The following is a 22,200-nucleotide window of genomic DNA, read 5'->3' as shown; positions in this document are numbered from 1 at the left end:
CCCAAAGGAATCCAATAGCCTCTGGAGACCAAGGCCCGTCCTAGCCAACAACACTGCATCGTCCGCGTACAGGAGAACCGGTATAACAGAACCTCCTATACGCGGAACGTCCAGTGAGGCACCCTCCAAGTTTTTGTCTAGAGATCTAATATACAAAGTGAAAAGAAGGGGCGCCAGGATGCAACCCTGCCTGACGCCCCGCCTTGAGCTAAAGTGACTGGTGCGACCCCCCTCCCTAGTGACCCTGACTGATGCTAAAAGCCCTTGATGAAGAGCAGCTAAAAAGTTTACTAAAGATGGGTCAATCCCTATGCTTAATAAAATGGCCCAAAGCTTCGACCTGTTCACCAGATCAAAGGCCGAAGAGAGGTCCATGAATCCTAAGAGAGCAACCCTTCCTTACCCTGGGTACATTTGCTTATCAACAGGTGCAGCCTTAAGCATTGATCTAATGTACTTCTTTGCTCCCTGAACCCATATTGTAATTTGGAAAGGACCCCTCTTTCCTCCAACCAATCCCTAAGTTGGTACAAGATGACTCTGCCCAAGATTTTAACAGCAGAGTCAATCAGCGAGATTGGTCTGTAGCAAGAGGGGTCATCCCTCCGGCCCTTTTTGAAAACTCGGACTATTACTGAGGTTGCCCAGGATGCCGGGATCCCATTTACGCTAGACGCATTAAAAACATTGGTTAAAATCTTTGCCCAGAATTTTGGTAAAGTACTATAGAGGTCCGCTGGTACACCATCCGGGCCTGGCGCTTTATGTTTGGACATTTCTAATATTGCTTTGTAGACCTCCTCCTCTTGAAATAAGAGAGGAGGCACATGCTGTATAGGCTCGTAAAGAGTCTCTTGGCAAGCACTACCTTCACTAGCATAGATCCCTCTAAAGTGTGAAAGCCATTTTTCGTCCGGCATCACACAGTCTAGAATAAAAATCTCTTGCCCTGAGGAGAAGGGGTGGTTGATGGTTGCCCAGAATTTGCTACTATCCCTTAAGACTTCTACAGTTAGGAGGTTATTCCAAGCCTCAGTTTTGATAGCCTTTTTCCGGTTAAAAATTGCCCCTTTATAGGCCTTCTTTAGGTTAGCCACTAGCACTCTATCTCTAGGTTTTTGTTTTAATGCATGCAAAAGAGCACCATGCGCTTTGGACAACAACCATCAAACCATCTGAAAAGCTTATTTGGGACCAGTTTATTATGAACCTTCAGGTCCACTTCAATCTGGGTTCAAATGGCGACATAAGCACTAACACAATCACTAATTGGGGCTGAGCTATCTAGACAGACCCCCAAATGAGCCTCAGCCTTTAGGAGCAGACCCTCCATGAAGGCTTCTGGGATCACTTTAGCCCACTTAAGTCTCCTTCTTTGATCTTTTGGGGTCAAAGGGTGGTCTCACTGGCTAGATTGTTCCTAATGTTAGTGTCCTCCCCCCAATTCAATTCCAGGGTCACAGGGTTATGATCCCTAAACACCAATGGGATTACTTCATAAAGGGTGGCCCTATCTACTACCTCAGAGGAGGCAAAGAGGTAATCAATAACAGTGTCCGAGTCTCTACCCTTGAATGTGGGTACCCTCCCCTCCTCCCAGTCCTGTGTCACCTCAAACAGATTCAAACTAGCTAAAAGGTCCTCTAAAGCCTCCCCCTGCCTATTGTGTTCACAGTGCGGGATCTGCGAGCCTGGGGGTCCATAATTATTGTCCAAAACACAATTCCAACCACAAGGGTGGATATTAAAATCACCCATGATGATAATTTCGAATAAAGTGTTGTGTGCTGATTTATAGTCATTTACAAAATTCCGCCAGGGAACCTAGATGTTGGTTCACCAATTCCTTCTCACTGGCGTTATAGAAATTAATTAATGAAATAGTATGGAGTTCCGGCCCAACCCACTCAAGGATTAATAGATTATTGGACCAGAGTCCAACATAGAAAAAGAGCCAGTAAGTTTTAAAGAGGTAAGCATACCTAGGCCACCCTTTGGACTACCTCCAATCCCCGGGATAGCACTAACTGCGAAGCTGGAGTAACCATCCAGATCATTTTTTTTTATGTATCCCATGTTTCTTGTAGGGCTATAATATTGTAGTGTTTAACAAAACCAACGCATATATCATCATTCTGTTTTGTTCTAATTCCAGCCACATTCCAGCTTATAATTTTACAGGTGGATGGGCGACCCAGCGCCCTAGTAGGCTCCCCTGAGTGATCATATGTATCAAGTAGTCAGTCATTATCCTCCATATTTGATAAAGGAGAAAAATGGTTCGACAGAACTATATCTGTCACCCCATTCATCATTGCTCTACCAGGGTTGCTGGGGGAAGTCTCTCCTGGATTCCCAACTCTCTCAGATACTCTAACCCCTCTTCCTAGTATCCTTTGGGGGGCACCGACCCATTGGGTAGGTCAGGGGGGTAAGTTGTTCTGTTCCAGCAGGGGTGATTGCATATTAGGGCCCGGTGGATAAAAATATCTCAACGGGAGAGGCATAATACCAACGCCCCTGATATCAGAGGCATCCCAAAACAGCCTATTTGCAATATTTGGGCTGTTAAAATTGACCACAACGCAGTCCCCCAAAATGCACTTGTTCCGATTCCCAACCCACCCAACCCGTCTTGCCATGATAACATGGGAGGAAATGTCTGAGTTACCACTACTAAATTGGGCACACCACTTTTTGGCCATCCCCATAAGGTTTTGTGTGGATTCAGCAGAATTGCTAGTTAAGGGAGGTACCCCAGTCAAAACAGCCACCAAAGGTGCAGCGTCTGGCGGGAGATCTAAAGTAAGTCCCCTCCCCTGAGGGAGCCCCTTACTAGTACTAAGACTTGCCCTGGGGTGAATAGCAACCTCGCTATCTGCTGATTTAGCCTTAGCAATGTTCGAAATAAGGGGCTGACTGACTTTTGATTTATTTGGAACCCCTACCTGCCCAGAGTTTGAAGCAGTAGTGGAGGGTGCTTCAGCTAGAGAGGTATCACCTATTGCCTCCTGCCTCCTTTTTACCCCATTACTAATATGTTCTTCGCAAACTAGATTGCCCGCCCTACAACAGTCCCTGTGCTCTTTTATAAATGTATCAATATTTACGCATTTCTTAACCAAACTAGCAACACAGGTATTCAATGAGTCCACAATGTTCTTAGCTAACTCAATAAGAACAGGCTCCAAACATGATTTGAACATTTCTTCCACAAAGGTCGCCAGGCGATCAGCTACAGTATGGTCTAAAGGCTGTGAAACCGCTCCTTGTGTCGATCTTCTAGTTGACTTCCGCGGTTTCCTTCACTTCCCAACAGTACCTGTAGATACTTCGTCAGTTTTAACTGAGGGATTTAAAGGAGACCTCTCCACATCACTAGCTTGCTTTTCCGGACCGGCTATACCACTGTTAGGCACAAATGATGGATTCGTAATCAGCACAACAGGGTCCAGAGGAATACTAGTTCTTGGAGCTGGCTCAAGCAAACTTAAAGGAACCTCACCTATGAGGGCAGGAATTACCAATCCGGGTTCTTTTTCCGCATTGGCAATTTCGGCGCTCAACACCCCCACCGCTGAAGTCAGATAGGAAATAATAGACTCTGATTTTCTGGGGACTTTAGCCTTTTTTCCCTCACCTTCTGCGTGGTTGTCCTGTTTTCGCTTACCCATTTCAACAGCCAAGTATGGCCCCTGATGGCCACAGATGGCCCGCCCTTTGCCCGGGCTTAGCTCGGCGCTGCCCGTGTGCGTCCCGCGGGGCGTTCCCTTCAGTTATGGCGCCTCCGGGCGCGTTGCTGGCGTCACGGCCGCTGCGCCAGACCCCCGGGGCAGCTCGGTGTTGGAGTGCCCCCGCTGCGTCGGATCTGGCGAGATGGAAGAGCCGTTCCCCTCACGGCGATGCTGAGTGGTGAGTAAGCGCCGTTCCCCTCACGGCTTGCTGGTGTCACTGTCAGGCTTGCTGGTGTAACTGTACTTAATCCAGGAAACCCATCGAAGGAAGCACACCCGCTCCTTCGTTATAACTTGCGCCTGCCAGCTGATCAAACATAGCGGATTCATCGTTCTCAAGGTAAACCACCCTCCTCCTCCCTCCTTTTTTCCTTTTTAGGAAACATTCTAGTCTGTCTTAGAATGAAGCGATCATTTGACTTGGACTGATCGTGAAAGCCCCGGGTTTTAACTCTAATTCCATTCTAATTTCCCGTATCTGCACTGTTTTTAATTTCAATTCACAGCTTTATTGAGCTTCATTCTCCCCGTTGCCATTTATCGCAATTCTTTCAAGACAGCATTGGACTAAACCAGGAAATACTCGTACTCAAGGTTTTTCTTTTTACCGGGTGAGAATTTTGGATGTCTAACTGCCGGAACCTTATGTTACGCTCTACACTCCAAGTAATTGACATTACCAATTTCTGTCCACTCCTCTTATTCTCTCCTTCATATGCATTTCTTTCTGATAGAACCCGGAGTAGCCCACCTTTGACTGACACGCCACACATGGTCTAGAGCCCAGCCGGGTTGGAAGTATCACCGGCCAAGCGGTGAGCGCATATAGGACTCTCTTTCTACTGCCCGTCTATCAGGGCGATGACCTTCGACCTTTATTTACGTTTGGTTCTATAATACATAATCTAAATATTGTTTTCCTGTTCTTTCCCTTCTCCTCTTTTTATATTTAGACCTTTTCTCCTTTCGTTTGAACCCTACAGGTATGATCGGTAACCCACAAAATTACAGTGAGCGGTATGTGCACTCACCTGTAGCAGCATGTTAGAAAATCACTTATCTTGGATACTCGTTCACAGACTCTCATTGTCATTTGATCATACTAGTCCCTCGGGGTTTTTTTGATTTACATAGTGTATGTCTAACAGACGCAATCTACATTATATAGTTTTAATTTCCCAAGAAGAGCACCCACTTTGGTTTTGGCATTTTCACCCACAATATCACCGCACAAGTGTGTATCTTTGGTTTCCGCGACAATCAATCCATGGAATTAGTGTCGATCCAAGCAAGATTTCACCTCACGCGATTTATAAACAAGTTTTCACCTCCACTGAGTCACTACATATAACCAGTGTTGTGATTTATATATAAGAAAATGTGTTTGGATACAAAACTCCATAGTACTTTGTTTATATCTTCCCCAGCCCTGAGGAGTCGCACTATTATGTGACGAAACACGTGTCAGCTGACTGCAAAAGATATTAAAGAAGACTTTCGTTGAGACTTTTTTTGTGTTTTCTCTGACAGCTGTAATTGTGTATTAATTTGGAAATGTGTCCATTGAGACACGGACTAATGAAATAGAGAAGGAATTACTCTGCAATAGGCATCCTGTTTTTAACTTGTGGGCAATGCTAGGTTGCTCAAATGGATGAGCCACCCCAGTTCAAGGCACTCGTGCGCTCTGTTGACAAACAAGAACTATTTAAATAAAAATAAAAAGCATAAATAAATACATTTCATGGACTTCCAGGGAATGAAAATGTATTATGCAGTCAAAATAAACATGTTAACTTTGTTAAATATCTGGTTAATTAAAAACAATATGTTTCCTTGTTATAATGATCCAATACCTTTGTTGTCCTGAAAGCACTGAATCTAAATAATTCTTTAGAGCCCCTTTCGCCTGAAGGTGCATGTAGTTTTCATTAAACACACCGTCAGAATGGCGTTTGGCTGGCTGTTATGTTCACTGTATCTTTAAGAGTTTCTCCTGACTGATTGCATCATTGTTAGAATGATGACATTCCAATACTGAGTTGTCAGTTTGATGTTTCTGTATCCTGTTGATGGTTGTACATTAAAGCTACTCTAGAATTCCAACTTCTCTTGGATATAATGCTTTTATCACTGGCGACGAGGGTCAAGGCTTGATTGGGGACAAGCATCAACAACCATCAATTCCCCTAGACGTGAATTTGGACCTATTTTTATCAAAATCCTGGATTATAATTTGTTTGGATTGGGACTTCTTCTTGGACTCATTCAGGTACCTCATATGATTTTAGACTTATATCTCCATTGACTTTGAATTTACTTAACCTGATAATCCTCAATTTCCCCTGAATTATACTTGGATTCGTGGAATCAGAAGTAAAAAACAGATTTGGACTATATGGCTGTACATGCTTCCTATACCAATATTCCTGGTTGAACCAGAGGTGATTGCTGCCTGCCTGGAAAAAATTCGGACATTTTACGGACTTTTTAGACTTTATTCTGATTTTCAGCGATAATTTTGCAGCTTTGTTGACTTTTGAATTAAAACGCTACACTTGCCTCGCGTCACGTCGCATGCAGGAGATTTCTCCTTCGCGACCTCCATCCGGCATTCCAAAGTTTCAGCCTGCGTGAGTACAGTCTGCCTGAATACAACTTCTTTGTGGAGCCACGAACCTCTGACGTCTCACAACGCCGCAACGTGCAACGTCATCACGTTGGCGGCCATCTTTGGGTTTCCGTAGTTACCGCGTCAACACAACACCCTGGATTACCGCATCTTCATTGTTCCCTTGGTTACGCGCCTCACGCCGATGCACACGGCTGTGTGTTTTCACCAACTAAATACCGTGTCTTCATTGTTCCTTTAGTTACACACCTCACGCCGATGCGCACGGCTGCGCATCGACCTTCTCATTTGAGGACACGCACAGAAGAAGACTTCTTTTCCAGGTCAAGTCACCTACTACGCGCTGATGTACACAGCTGCACATAAATTCTTTAGAGGTTTGGACTGGGGATTTTACGCTGATATACACAACTAAACAATTATTTCTTAAAGAGTAATTATCACATTTGTGAGCACATATGTTTATGATTTGTTTATTTAGTATCGCTTATTTTACATTAGTGCACATAACTAGACGTTATTCATTACTACATTATATCTCTTTCTGCACAGTCACATTTTGGTAAAATCTAGTGACTACTAGATACTAATTACTATTCTAGGGACCATTTATCTTTCAAAGAAATTACTACAGATCGCCTTTTGTTTTTCAGTCTTCTTTCATTAATTTCAATAATGGCTACGACATCTAGTATGTCACAACCACCTCCATTTCTTTCGGAAGAAGGAGAACCTATTCTTCCTTGGAAGAGATGGAGAAACTTATTTGACTCCTACTTGGTTGCTATTGGTGGAGAAAAATTTTCAGCTTTTAGAAAACAAGCCATTTTGTTACACAATTTGGGAGTTGAGGGCAGACATACGTATGATAGCATGGACAGTATACCTGTTGGAGGAGCTGATGGTGAACCTGCTGATGTTTTTGAAATGTCCATGACCATGTTGGAACAATACTTTGGTCCAAGAATTAATGTTGTTCTTGAACGACACAGATTCTTTACTCGTGTTCAAGGTTCTCGTGAACGTGTTGGAACGTATGTTGCCTCTTTGAAGACCCTTTCTCGTACCTGTGATTTTGGAGATTTAGCTGAATCTCTTGTCAGAGACCAACTTGTTCGTTGCACAAACAGTTCAAGGGTTCAAGAGAAATTGTTGTCTAAGAACCCCACCTTGAAAGAAGCTGTAGATATTGTTGAAGGCATGGAGAACACTTCAACTTGGGTCAAGGAGATAAGAAAAAATAAAGAGGATGAAGGTCATACTGTTAGCGAAAAAAAACAAAAAACTTCAGACTCTGTACACATGTTGGATAATGATAAATTCACCAGTGAGTGTCATGAGGAGATTGCCAAAGTCAGTACTAGTTCTAAAAGCAAACCGTCTCTGAAGACTTCTGTACCCCAGAAAAGTTCCTTCGAAAATCGTCTTTCTTCTAAAGAACCAAATTTGTACAAGGAACGTGATTTTCGCCAACAGCTTTATTTTAACAATCAAAAAATACGCTGTTATAGGTGTGGTAGTTTTTCCCACACTTCTAATTTTCCTCATTGTTTTGCAATGGATAGTATCTGTAATAACTGTGGCACCAAAGGACATTATGCACGTGTGTGTAGGTCCGGTAAGAAAAAGGACACCAATGAGTTTAATGCTAATTCTGACGTTGTACGTACTGTCATAATTTCCAATGTTGAAGATGAATTGGTTGACACAGAACACATCTATATGCTATTCTGTGATATTAAGATTGACAGGTTTGAGTTTAAGCTCATGGCAGACTCAGGGTCTCCTTTTACCCTAATTGGGAACAAAATTTGGGATGAAGCTGTGGGTTTAGATAATGTTCAACTTTTACCTCCTGACATTTCTCCTATAAGCTATAACAAGTCTAAGATAGAAATTCTAGGATACATTGTGGCCAACATTTCTTTAAAGGGCAAGAATATCAGTAGTAAGGTTTATATTGCTGTCAGGGGTGACAATCTACTTGGATGGCGACATCAACATGATTTAGGTATCATTTATAACCCTGGAGCCAAAAACCCCAAGAACCAAGTCATGTTGATGGAAGATTTTCTTTCAAGTTTTCTTCCCACCCAAGTAGATTTTGTGAACGAGACTGACAAATATTTTACTGAATATCCTTTTTTTTTCTGATACTTTGGGATGTCTGAAGGGATTTGAACACAAGATTACTCTTAAGCAATCGGCCAAGCCATGTGTACACAAAGTCAGGAAGGTACCTAACATGATGTTAGAGCCACTCAAATTTGAGATTGAAAAATTGTTGGGTTTGAAAGTGATTGAGGAAATTGAATCCTCTGAGTGGTTAAGTCCCGTAGTTTTGGCACCCAAGGATGGGGGAAAGTCTATCAGAATGTGTGTAGATTTGCGTGGTTTAAATGAATGCATCTGGGTGGATCGACAACCTTTACCCAACATAGCAGAGAGTAATAGCATTTTGAAAGGAGCAAAGATCTTCAGTGTACTTGATCTTTCCTCAGCCTACCACCAGGTTGTTTTACATAAAGATTCTAGACACTTGACTTCTTTTGTCACACCCTGTGGTGCTTACCAATTTCTTAGAATGCCTTTTGGTCTAGCTTCGGCTGCTGCATGCTTTCAAAGGGTAATGAAAATAGTCCTTGGCAGCCTTTCCAACGTAATGTTTTTTCAAGACGACATTTTAGTTCATGGGATGGATGAGTGTGAACATGACAGGGTTTTATGATCAGTGTTGGATAAACTAAATGTTAGTGGACTTACTGTCAAAAGAGAAAAATGTCATATTGGTTTAAAGTCAGTCACGTACTTGGGACATGTTATCTCTGGGAACGGAATTCAGCCTAAATTAGAATTAGCGGAAAGCATTGTAAATGCACCTACACCCGTAGATAAAGAACAATTAAAATCCTTCTTAGGAATGGCGGAATTTTATTCCAAATTTGTTAAAGATTTTGCTAGTCTTGTTGAACCCATTAGATCTCTGTTAAAGAAAGGTGTGCATTTTTCGTGGTCTGTTGATTGTGACAAAGCTTTTGAATTAGTAAAAAGAGAAATTGGAAAAATGCCTACTTTGGGTCATTTTGACGCCAAGCTTAAGACCATTTTGACAACTGATGCCAGCCTCAAAGGTCTGGGTGCTGTACTTTCTCAGATCGTGAATGGTGAAGAGGTTGTGGTGGCTTTCGCCTCAAGAGCTTTGAAGGAAGCTGAGTTTAACTATTCGTGTATCGAGAGGGAAGCATTAGCAGTATTTTGGGCCGTGCTCCATTTGAAATTTTACTTATGGGGAATACCGTTCACTGTTAAATCTTATCATCGTCCTTTAGTCCAAATTTTCTCTTGTCATCAGAGTGATCATATGACACCTAGGTTAAAAAGATGGAGTGAAGGTTTACAGGAGTATAACTTCAGGGTGCAGTATATTCCTGGTAAGAATAATAAACCTGCTGACTGTTTATCATGTCTTCCTGTCCAAGGTGATTGTATTGTGGATGATGTCACAACGTGCATAAATTGGGTGCTGGAATCTAGCATATCTAAGGAGGAATGGCTTCAGTGTGTTGAGATTGACGATGTGTTTCAATTGTTGAAGAATGTAGTCAAGAACGGGTGGCCAAGTTATGATACGCTTGAGACTGTTTTGAAACCTTATTGGACAGTGAAGGACGATTTGTCTTATATGGAGGGAAATTTTTTGAGAGGTGACAGAATTGTGCCCCCAAGTGGTTTGAGAGATAAAGTGGTTAACCTGGCTCATGAAGGACATCTGGGTAGGAATCTCACGAAAGCCCGGTTGAGGGAAAGATACTGGTGGCCTGGCATGGACCGCATGGTAGAGTCTGTAGTCAAAGATTGCCATTTATGTGCTGTCAATGACAAATCACATACAACCAGTAAGGCTCCACTTTCTCCTGTTGAAGTTCAAATTACTGTTTGGACCAAGTTAGGACTGGATATAGCAGGTCCGTTTGAACTAATGCCTTCTCATGAGAGATTTGTTGTGTTATTGGTGGATTACACTTCCAAATGGGTGGTTTCAAAATGTATGAGTGTAGTTACTTCCAAAACTGTAATTGAGTTTTTGAAAGAAGTGTTTGTGTCTGAAGGTGTGCCTAAGTTTTTACTCACTGATAATGGTGTGCAATTCACCTCCAATGAAATGAGTTGTTTTTTGAATGGTTTAGGGATCATTCATCAAAAGATGGCTCTTTATTCTCCCCAGGCGAATGGTCTCACTGAAAGGATGAATAGAGTAGTAAAGAGTTGTGCACAGAGGGCTTTAGAGTCCAAAGTTTCTTTCACCAGTGTCTTGAGGGAAACGTGGTGGGCACATCGCACAACTCCCAATGCTGTAATGCAGAAATCACCTTTTGAAGCTTTGAGGGGTAGATTAGCTCAATCTAAGCTCAATCCTGCTTGGCTTCCAGAGAAAGGAGGTGATGACAGTGTTGAGAAGGTAGCAAGAAGGAGAGAAGCTTTGACTAACTATCAGCAGAGATATAAACAACGCTATGATGCTAAGATGTTTGTCAAACTCAAGAAATGGAATGTGGGTGACAGTGTACTAGTGAAAAAACCGAGATTTGGTCACAAAGGTATTTCAAATTTCACAGGACCTTTCACCATTGATTCCATTAGAAAAAAATGTTGTCACTTTAGACAATGGCTACACGTGGAACATGTCCAAATTAGCCAAATGTAATGATGTCAGACATCATTTCAATGACAAAACTAAATTCTCTACACTGATCCTAGCTCAGTTCCTTCCACCAGCTACCAGAGAGTTACCCCTAGGAGATCTATACAGCTTCCTAAGAAGTACAATGATTATGTATTGCATTAGTTTAATTATATTCCACGTTATTGTTTAATTAATTTTATATTCTCTTTCTTATTGATACTCTGCATAATCTTTCTAAACCTTGTTTTTAATTCTTTTACTATGAATGAGAGATGTGTTATGTTCACTGTATCTTTAAGAGTTTCTCCTGACTGATTGCATCATTGTTAGAATGATGACATTCCAATACTGAGTTGTCAGTTTGATGTTTCTGTATCCTGTTGATGGTTGTACATTAAAGCTACTCTACAATTCCAACTTCTCTTGGATATAATGCTTTTATCACTGGCGTTTGGTCATTGTTGCTGTTTTGGAGAGAACATATGAGAAATTATATATTCATTTAAAATTTGACATTATCTGTGCACTGTGAAATGTGTAGCAATGAGTGAAAATATGCATGTGGCATGTATTTCGTGGAGCAGCTGAAGAAGCCAAATGTAATTTTACTATTAATTTAAATACGTTGCTCTATGAAGCACTACAGATTTTGCACTCAGTTTAGGTGTAATAATTATTCAAATATCTGTTACTCTAAATTCAACCCTTGGTTTTTCATCAAGTCATATGGTCTTTTGGTTTTCATTTACAAAATCTTACCTGCATTTAACACCAGTCGGACAGTCAAAGACAGCATGAATTCACAACAAATGTGAAACTTATCACTTTCATTCCTGTAATAGGAAAACTCACCTTTGTATGATCTCCTTCTAAGTACTTTCTTGAGATCGGACAAACAAATGCCCTCCCCACTGATCTATTTTCGTAGCTTACTTGACCTGTTGTTTAAGTGTCTAATGCCTTTATGTCCCAGTGTGTTTTTCAGGTCTGGGTTTTTCAAAGATCTTTTGATTTCAATTAAATTGCAAATAAAATATACTTCTACTTTCAGCCAGCCTTCTTCATCCATTAATCAGTTGTTTCATTCAGTTTTTTCTTCCGCCCCCTTACAGCCTACTGTGTAGGGCAATGGGTCATGCTACTTCATATATCTGCTAACTTTACAGAGAGTTGAAGTAATTCCCTTTAGTCAAAACAGAGTATTTATGATATACTGTTGGACCTCTGGTTTAAAGCCTGCAATTCTAAGTCAGGCATGCCTACGTCGAGAATGCTGGTATTGATTTCTCTTTCTGCAGTGTCAGTAGCATTAAGAGCACAACTATTAGAACAATTAGAGATGAGGTTTCCTTCTTGAACTAACTCTTGTGCCTTTTACTTATGTTCATGTAGGAGGTATTGAAGTAGATCTTCCATTTCATCACAGTGGGCCCTGTGATATCTAGCTGAAGAAGCTAAATGTAATTTTGCTAATAATTTACATATTCTCTATGAAAAACTACAGGGGGATTACAGGGGGGGCAGGGGGCCGAGTGGGGTGGAGAGGGTGGGAACGGGGGGTGGGGGGAGTGGGAAAGGAGGTAAGGGGGGAAAACTAAAAAATTGGATAATTTGGTGCTCTGTAGATTTTCTTTGTTTCTTGCTCGGTCTGGGTAATGGTCCAGCTAAGGCCAGGACACAAATGTTTCAAAAAAGTGAAGGTGGTAACTTAGATCAACAAAATGCTGAACATTAGAATTTGTACAGTCAATGTGGGCGGGTTGAATGACTGGAGGAAGCGTCAAAGGCTGTCTCATTTTGTCAAATATAATGGAATTGATGTACTTTGTCTTCAAGAGACCCACCTACCATGGACTAAAAGGAACCTGATGTTTATTAGAGGTTTTGAGCTGCTGGCATGTTCGTCTCAAACTTCGTCAATCAGGGGAGTTGCAATTTTAGCAAGATCCTCCCTAGGGGGGCCAAGCGGTTTAAAACCAATTGTCTGGGGAGATGGGCAATAGCTGAGCTACGTATAGGTTACACACTGTATGTAGTCTATGGGATCAAATCAAGACGATCCGGAGGTTTATGATATTTTGGAAGGAGAGCTAGCTAGCTGGCCCACCCCTATTATAGTCTGTGGTGACCTAAACATCTCTGTCGATTGGTATAATCAGTCTGTATATGTAGGATGGAAACCTAGAGTGTTCCGTGCATTGAAGGATCTCATCAGCACGCATGGGCTGAAGGATGTTTCGGGGGATAAGGAGCCGCATAACCCCGGTTTTACATATTTTTCGAATCCTTTCCAGAAATATACTAAGCTAGACTACTTTTTAATCTCCTCTTCAGAAATAAATAAGGTCAGTATTAGGAAACTCCCGAAAGCAATTTCGGATCATAATCCTTTGATTTTGTCCTGTGAATTGGATAAGGTAGAGAGGAAAAAACTAGTAGGACATTTGAAAGGAGGCTATTAGCGGATTATAGATATGTAGAGCATCTCAGGAAATGGACTGGGGAATTTTTTGATGCAAACCGGTATAGTTCGTAGCGAAATGGTGTATGGGAAGCATTTAAAGCTGCCCTAAGGGGAGAAACCATAAGCTGTTCGGCAAGGTTAAGGAGAGAGGATAGGAGAGAGGTAGAGAGACTTATGGGGGAACTAGCGGAAGCAGAAGAGCAGCATATCAGTGATATTGGACACGGAGTGGATGGTGTTGAGAGCCAAAGAAAACTGATGATTATTAAAGCAGAGCTACAGAAAATGGTAACGCAGAAGGCAATTAGTGAGTATCAAACCTCTAGGGCAAAGCGGTACGAAACTGGGGAGCAGGCAAGTAGGGCTTTGGCACTACGAATTAGACAAGACAAGGTCAAGAATATACGGCCACATGCATCATTGTAGGTATTTGCGATTCCTAAATTGCGAAAATTAAGGAATCGCAATTTAGAAATCGCAAATACCTATGCATCAAAAAATCGCATATATTTTTGCGATTTCTAATTTTTCCTTATTTGCGATTCCCAATTTTGAGAATCGCAAATAAGGAATCCCTTAACATTGATTCCTATGGGCCTAGAGGCCCATAGGAATCAATGGGAAGGCATTCTCATTTTTCGATTCGCAATTAAGGAATCGCAAAATGAGAATGCAATTTCTAGGGTGCAGGGGGGGGTCCAAATGACCCCCCCTGCACTCCTGAAATGTAACATACAGTCCATTTTTCACACATACATGCCCAAGGGCATGTATGTGTGTAAAATGAAAGTGCCAAAAATGCACTTTTGTTCATTTTTTAAACTTTTCTTAAATTACCATGAAGGTTGACTTCATGCTAATTTAACACTTCCAATTTGCGAAATCGCAATTTTTTTTCAATGATGAATTGCATGTTTTAGAAATTGCAAAATTGCGATTTCTTAAATGCAATCACAATTTAAGAAATCACAAAAAAATTGCGATTTCTTAAATTGCGCGAAAAAAAAATTGATGCATCTCAAAAATTGGATTTGCATTCGCAAATGGCAGATTTTTGCGATTTGCACCGTTTGTGAAGGCAAAAACCAATGATGCATGTGCCCAATAATCTCTAGTATACATGAGGATGGCAAAGAGTATACTGAACCAAAGGATATACTACGAGTTTTTAAGAACTTTAACAATCATTGTGTGATGAGAAGGGCTATTCTAGCCGCCAGAGCGAGGAGAGTGGTGATGAAGGCCCAATATTGGATGAACAGGGGAGAGAAGAGTTGGACAGAGATTTGACTATGAGCGAGACTAGGGTCGCATTACAGAAGGTAGCAGCCGGTAAAGCTGCAGGTCCTGACGGAATTCCCTTGGAGGTGTACAAAAACATTGAAACCGAGATCGCCCCACTGCTGTTGGATCTTTTCAACGGAATATTGTGTTCAGGTGTAATTCCAGATTGCTGGAAGGAAACAAACATAATCATATTTCACAAGAAGGGGAAACCAAAGGAAAACCAAGGGTCATACTGCCCAATCTCGCTTATCAAATTTGTATACAAAGCTGTATTCTAAAATTTGGGCTAAAAGATTGGGTAGGATCATTGGTGGTCTTGTCTCCCCGTGGCAGCATGGGTTTGTTCCTGGGCGAGGTACGACGGACCATACTAGATGAGCTATAGCGCTATTCAATGCCTATGGTGCCGCGGGGGGGGGAGATGGCCATGATCCTCCTCGACGCGGAGAAAACTTTTGATCGCGTAGTCTGGGATTATCTATGGGGTATTCTGGCTGGTAGAGGCTTTGGTTCTAAAGCTATGAGAGCTCTTAAAGCAATGTATAAAGATTACTTATATTCATATGGGATGTACTGAAGTAGGTCTTCCATTTCATCCCAGTGGGCCCTATGATATCTAGCTAAGAGGCCCTGTGTGTTGGCAATGTACCAGTGATTAGCAGCTGGTAAAGCTACTCTTTTACCAGAGGCGTCAATAGGCTTTCATTCTTTATCTGGGGAGGAGCATCACCAGATGTCTGAGTTTGCTCATTTACAAGCATTGGAAACTACCAGGGAATCAAGGGGAAGCTGTCATTCAATAAAAACCGATCAGAGGGTGATGTTTTATATTTTTCATCAACCCTGGGTGTTAAGATTCGTACAAAAACTGGGCTTTTAAGGTGTCCTCTGCATGTCTCATCACTCTTTTCAAAATAAGTAAACTTTGACTAACTCTATATGAAGACCAGAGTGTTTCAAATAAAAAATCATCATCTAAAGCGTACTTGTGCAGTGTAACCCAATGATGTGCTGCTGCCTGGAAATTTGCTCCAGATAAGATACGTTATCATCTGGAAGGGAGGGTTTTGTAGGGTATAGGTCTGGAACATAACCCATGGGTGGATCAATATTATAATCATTTCATGGGTCTCTAGGCAGATGAGCATTGTCATCATTATCCTCATCATCACTATCTCCTAAATCAGGCTTTGTGTAAGGAGATCCCTGTGGTATTATGTGAAGTGGATCTAAGCCTGGCAGTACTGGTAAAGGTGAAGTCGGTGGAGGCAGTGGAAGGGATGGCAAATGTATAGGATTTGTAGCAATGTCCTTTTCTTTTTTTGAGGGGCATGTTGTCTCCAGTGTCCTGTGAGCCAAGTACATCTTGGAAGGAGTTTTGGCCAATATGTGTCCAGTATCTGGATTAATATAAATGTTCTTCTGTTTTCGATCAAATCTGCCTTTCATGAACTCAAAGATTGGTTCCGGAGGGTCTGAAATATGGTCTCTGGTGCATTACGTTTTGGTGCCAAACTGGATTTGTCGTTGGAAGTGAAAGGTTCCGGTTCCAAAGCAGTTTTTTCTTTTGAAGCAGAAGTTTCTGTCTGCTAAGCATATTTTTGTTTTGGGTGGGGGGATTTTGGCTGTGAACCAGATTTGTCTTTTGGAGTAGAATGTTTTGGGTCCGAAGACGATTTGTCTCGGCATGATACCGGGCCGGAAGGATTGACTTTTTGTTTTGGTGCCGTGCTCGAGGGAGGGGCATCAGAAACGTCGTCTTAGTGCCGACCAATGCATGAAGGCAGAGGTGTTGTGGAAGCCTTATGTTTAGTGATGGGCAACTTCTGGGGTACGGGTGTGTTGGTACCCATGACACCCTGTCCTGCTGGAATGTCTTCTGACTTGAACTCGATCTCGAGGTCGAAGTTGGATTCTTCAAACATGAAGGCCTCATCTTCTTCTGCGGTTGAACTTCTTCTTGTTCGGACTCTTCTCCAAAGAGCTCCGGCATCTGTTGAGTGCTTTGTTGCTGCATTTCTCGTCCTCGAGCCCGATGATCTAGAAGAGTCTTTTTCGACCTGAACGAACAACAAGCCTTGCAGTCTTCTTCTTCCTTGTGCTCCAATGATAAGCACAAATTACAGACCTGGTGTAGATCAATGTGACGGTACTTCGAGTGGCACAGAGGACAGAACTGAAACGGAGTCAAAATCATCAGCAGAGAGATGGATCGACGCGTCTATGTCTGGAGGCAGTCTACGATGTATTCGACCAAAGATGAGAGATTTTTTGATTGAAAGGATATGCAGGTAAAGGGAAAAATGTGCGATAGCAATACTGTCAAGGGTGGAGTGGATTGCTCACTGAGGGGAACCTGAAGGATGGTACCAAACCAGAGACCAGCAATATACGTCCGAACCAGATGATCGAAAGAAAACAATCTAACAATGGAGTGGATGACCATACGCACTACCACTGAAAGGAGGAGTCACCTTACCTCGTGGCTAGGAAAGACTATATTGAAGAAAAACAACATGCAAAAATCCGAACCCAAAACTAGATAGCAGGAGTATGTAAAGCATGTGTACCTACAGCACATATGCCTTGAACTTGGAGTTATGAATTTGTACATGTTTTAGTAAAAAATAGCATCTAAAAGTTCAAACTACCAACGTGAACATCTAGTCATGAGAGATCAGGTGAAAGCTGAAAAATATGCCTGACCACTATAGAGCACAGTTAGGATACAAGAAGTGATTGGGCCTGTTCAGCGCTTCCCATCAAATTTAAAAAACTTCTTGAGAAAAATTAACTTAGAAGGTAAATTTAAGCAGGGCAAGGTTGCAGGGGGTGTCCAATGAGGGAGCTATGTTGCCGGATAGCCTTGGCTCAAAGCTGCAGTGAAGATGTCTACGTTCGACTATGTCATCAGAATGGAAGTTAAAAATCTCCACTGGGACAAGGCAGAGGGATGTAGCTAAAGATAGTTCCATGAGGTTATAAACCCTTTGGCAAAGGAAAGTTGAAATGTATTTGTTGCTGGGGAGAAGAACGTAGCGGGAGAATCCGCGAAGACAACTTCCTGCCAATGCACATCTGGAGGTTAGGTGAATAGGATGGTCGCATTATCATCCTGGTTCTCAATTCTCAGAGCTGTTTCAGAAATAATATCCCCACTTTGTATTTTGGCTGTCAGGGCACCTTTAGCACCACTTCCAAGGGTCCAGGATTCCGGACACACTCAGGCTGAGTACAAGATAGAAGAAGCCTTTTGTGTGCTTTTGGACCAGAACAGGAGGCCAGCAAACTAGCCCTTATGTGTCAGTCTGGAGTTCCTTGGACAGTTGAAGATCAAGTACTTGTCCCCAGGCAGAAGGAAGAAGAGCCCCAGAACAAATAGGAATAGGGAAGCAATCCAGCAAGTCAGTTGTCTTGTAGAGCAGCAGTCCATCAGAGTGGCAGTCCTTCCATCAGTACAGCAGTCCTTCTTTCTGGCAGACTACCATAGGTGATAGATTACAGCAAAGACTTTATGAAAAAGAGCAGCGCTGGATCTATTGTTTATCCACGTATAAAACGGGACTCAATGATAACATCCCGTTGAACTCCGTCATGCCCAATTGACAACGTTTTATAAACACAGATTCTAAGTGGTCAAGTCCAGTTTAAGAACTTCTACCAGTCATGTATTTATATATACTTTGATTCTATATTGAAATGAGTCATCACAAATATATATGCCTCTGCTTTGAAAGAGTCTGTACCTATTATCTGAATTCACATCCAAACTGTGTTTTATTAACACCCACCACAGTAACCTACAGTGAATGCGCGTATAATCATGTGCCATTGATAAAACTAACTCGTTATGCCTTTGCCTAAAACATTTATCCCCACTCTTTCATTAAAACTTTATTGCGCCAGCAGCTGACAGAGCTCGTCTATCCCCAGAGAAACTGCGACGCGCATTACGCTTTCAGCCTGCATCTGATACACCTCTCGGTAACCTAGAGCAACCGAGATGCTTAGTACGCCTGTAGACCACGCCCATTTTTATGTGGTGACGCACCAACGGTAAGCCACGCCTCCCGGAAACGAAACGCTACTTCACTCGGCTCCTTCAACCCGAGCAGGCATCCACGGAACGCGAGGGTTTGCAAAATAGGCGCAGCAGCTTTAGCGACAGGCTCCCACCAGTAAGTTTTTCTTCTCCAAGGGCGATCATCATACACGGATCAAGACGTCCTGGGTAAACATTGTTTTGGGCAAGGGCAAAGTATCTAAATCCCCCTCCATTTTGTTCCCCCTTACTTTGACAACAAGATTGTGTCGGGATTAAGTCAATGCAAACCCTCATAGTTCATGAGGCACACTAATACATAGCTTCAAGTAAGCAGATGTGTTTACTTCCTTATTGTGTGATTGCGTCTTGTTTTTTTTTACCGTGTGTTGTGTATCTGTGTAGGTGTAACCTATTTCGGCGACTTTTTAATCACGCCCGTCACGGGCATTCAGACACCCACGAGTAATGTAAAATGCGGAAATGTATACACAATCTTGAGGAATATTTTTCTCTCTGATCAATCGGCACCCACAAAACTCACAACCAGCGTAGTGAGTGGGTTATGTGGGCACAGACTGTCCGCATCAATGTGGGTTGTAAATAGAAGAAATTACTCATTCACGGGCCCAGTCAAAATTGCACAATGGTGCTCATCACACCACTATACATGCATGTTAGTTTCCTAAAAACACCCATTAGCTATTTCAGCCACTTATGGGTTCTAATGCAATTTCAAGGTGCATCATATCGCACAGTAATCTGAACATATGTAAAATATATGTTTGTCTTCTGTGTTGTGTCTGTCTTTTTCCTTTTCCACAGGTACCTTTTTTCCAATATTTCAGAAAGAAGTTGCAGCCACCTACTGAATTTTCTAGGTGGTTATTTTTCACGTAGTTAAGGGCAGGTGCACCTTAGTGTGTGCACACCACCAGGACTACTTTCTTTGGTCCTGACGAAAACCCTATATTAACAACAGCGTTTGAAACATGTAGACCATATTTTAAGATTTCATCACCCATTTCCTGTACACCTAAGTCCTTCCTAATTAGGCATTGGTGTCCAGCTAAATTTAATCGATTTTATCATTGCCCATGCACTCCGGAATAAAATTTAAGATAGTGAGCAGTTTATTGGACAATTTTTAAATACTACCACATCACTTGTTTTTAATTCACATATAAAACGAAAAAAACGAAACCCGATCCACTGTAGTCAGGTGTCGCAGCACATCTGGATGGCACTCGGCTATCCGGGTGGGACCCCGATGATGAAGCATGTCACCAACCAGGTTGGTGAGTGAGGGGTCTTCAAAAAAAAAGATGAATCTGTCCCTTTAGACACTCTAGTGCACTGCTTTTCTCCACCTGATGAGAAAATAGCACAACCAGGGGGTACTCCTCCATTTGTTTGTTTATGATTAGCCAAGGGGTCTAGGAGTATTCCAATTATATTCAGATATATGTATAAAATACCCTTTCTCTCTGTTTGTTTTCCAATAGTTAGGCAGTGCACAGCTGTGAGAGATTTTTTAAGTCGCCTTTTGAGTATACCAGATAACACACAGCCATGGCGGAAAACCAGGGTCTTCATACTCCACAGATGAAATAGATGCAATAATGGGAGATCTCTCCGTTTTCGCAGCCTCGAGCATATCACAAAGCATTTCACAGACTCCAGACTGGGAGAAACTGACCGAAATTAAAAGAAATAGAATACAAACCATTCTACACGGGACTATTCTCAAGGAATACACTACAAATAATATGGCACCAAAAGGGCTCCTTGTCACAAATGCACCCCGTATCTTCCTTGATGATCCCACGTTCAGGAAAGATTGGGCCTAAATAGCGTGGCACTGCACGCATGATTGGATTGTACTAATCCTAAAAACTGCGCTGCGATTATCAGAGAAGATTCTAGTAGAAATTCAACTTACTGAGAGTCATATAAAGACAACCATCACTGGCTACAAGAGAAAGTTAGATGAAATGAACAGAGAAATCAATGAATACAAAGATAATCTTACTCAACAACAAGTTCAAAAATTCCAAAAAGATCTGAAAAGATTCTCATTTGTCAAAGCTTACCCATATGCAGACCCTGACTTTAAAGTGCCAGCTAAGACAGATCAAGATTCAGATGCCTCTAACAATGACTCTACAGTGAGCAGTAGCTCAAGCACAGGCAGTAACAGTAGTAAAAAATCCAGAGGAAGGAACAAACCCCAAAATAACTGTTCGAACTATAACCACCAAATGATTCCTGGATTTCAAGGCCCATTTAATCCTCAACAACATTTTCCAATGTACGGATGGCAACCTCCATTCCCTCAACCAATGATCCCTCCCAATATATACAGACCGCCTTTTTTAGGGAGAGGGAAGAGAGGAAGAGGCAGACGAAGAAACGGAAACCAAGTCCAATGGGAAACAGAGGACACTGTGGGCAACAATACGAGGAGCAGGGCAGGCACGAGCAACAGCAGGGCCTAGTAACCAACCTGGCAACCAGACCTTTAACATCTACTGAAGAATGAGTCCTAAATAAGGGCTTTGACTTTGTACCAACCGCAAAACTGGACAATTTCCAATTACAGTGTGAATTATCTGTTTTTTTCAAGAAACTAAAATTAAAAGCTTTCTTTGAGAAACATGGCAACAACCAAGAAACTGATGATCCCAATGAAACAGGACTCAGAACTAAATCTAACTTCATGCCACCCCCACACACTATTCCAATAGAGGTAACCGCCTTTGAACAAGCGGTCTTCAATGATATGGAAAGACTGGAACAAAAAAAAACTTTTTCAATCAAAGTAAAGAGGAAACCACAGCACTAGAAAATCTAAGAAACTGCGATACGATTGTCATAAAACAAGCAGACAAGGGGGGCGGAGTCGTCATCCTTGACAAACAGGCATACCAATGTGAATGTTTGAGACTTCTTTCAGATGAAAAAAACTATAAAAACTGACCACTTGATCCAACTTCTGATTTAAAAGAGGAGATTACATCACTGGTGGAACATGGAGAAACTAGAGTATTTATCTCCAAACAAGCAGCGGCTTTCTTGTGCAGCAGTGAAGGTAAAGTTCCGTACTTCTATACCCTCCCAAAATTACACAAAAATAAGCTGCATCCGCCAGGGAGACCTATAGTGTCCGGGATAGGCTCCCTTCTGGAACCACTTTCACGTTTCTGTGATGCCTATTTTAAGACTTTAGTTCAAAAAACAACAACTTACCTACAGGACACCAAAAGTCTGTTACAACTTCTGGACCAGATGGAGGTGGATGAGAATACGATACTAGTAAGCTTCAATATAGAAAGCCTGTACACAAGCATTCCCCAA

The 22,200-nt window shown here is 41.9% G+C and overlaps 1 protein-coding gene and 1 long non-coding RNA gene across 2 annotated transcripts in view; both read right to left on the bottom strand.

Annotated features, from left to right (window-relative positions):
• Nucleotides 1-5,692, bottom strand: part of LOC144761658 (uncharacterized) — a 134,796-nt gene extending 129,104 nt beyond the window's left edge. The window contains exon 1 of the long non-coding RNA XR_013595834.1: nt 5,591-5,692. This is a non-coding gene — a long non-coding RNA (uncharacterized LOC144761658). The remainder of the gene's footprint in view (nt 1-5,590) is intronic.
• A 5,758-nt stretch (nt 5,693-11,450) lies between these two features.
• Nucleotides 11,451-22,200, bottom strand: part of LOC144762623 (VIP peptides-like) — a 165,690-nt gene continuing 154,940 nt past the window's right edge. Inside the window, exon 5 of the mRNA XM_078647849.1 lies at nt 11,451-11,514. Coding sequence (XP_078503975.1) covers nt 11,451-11,514 — 64 coding nt within the window. The remainder of the gene's footprint in view (nt 11,515-22,200) is intronic.

Source organism: Lissotriton helveticus, chromosome 6, assembly GCF_964261635.1.
Source record: "Lissotriton helveticus chromosome 6, aLisHel1.1, whole genome shotgun sequence".
NCBI classification, from domain to species: domain Eukaryota; kingdom Metazoa; phylum Chordata; class Amphibia; order Caudata; family Salamandridae; genus Lissotriton; species Lissotriton helveticus.
Note: the sequence above shows the minus strand (reverse complement) of the source record. Positions and strands in the feature narration are given on the sequence as shown.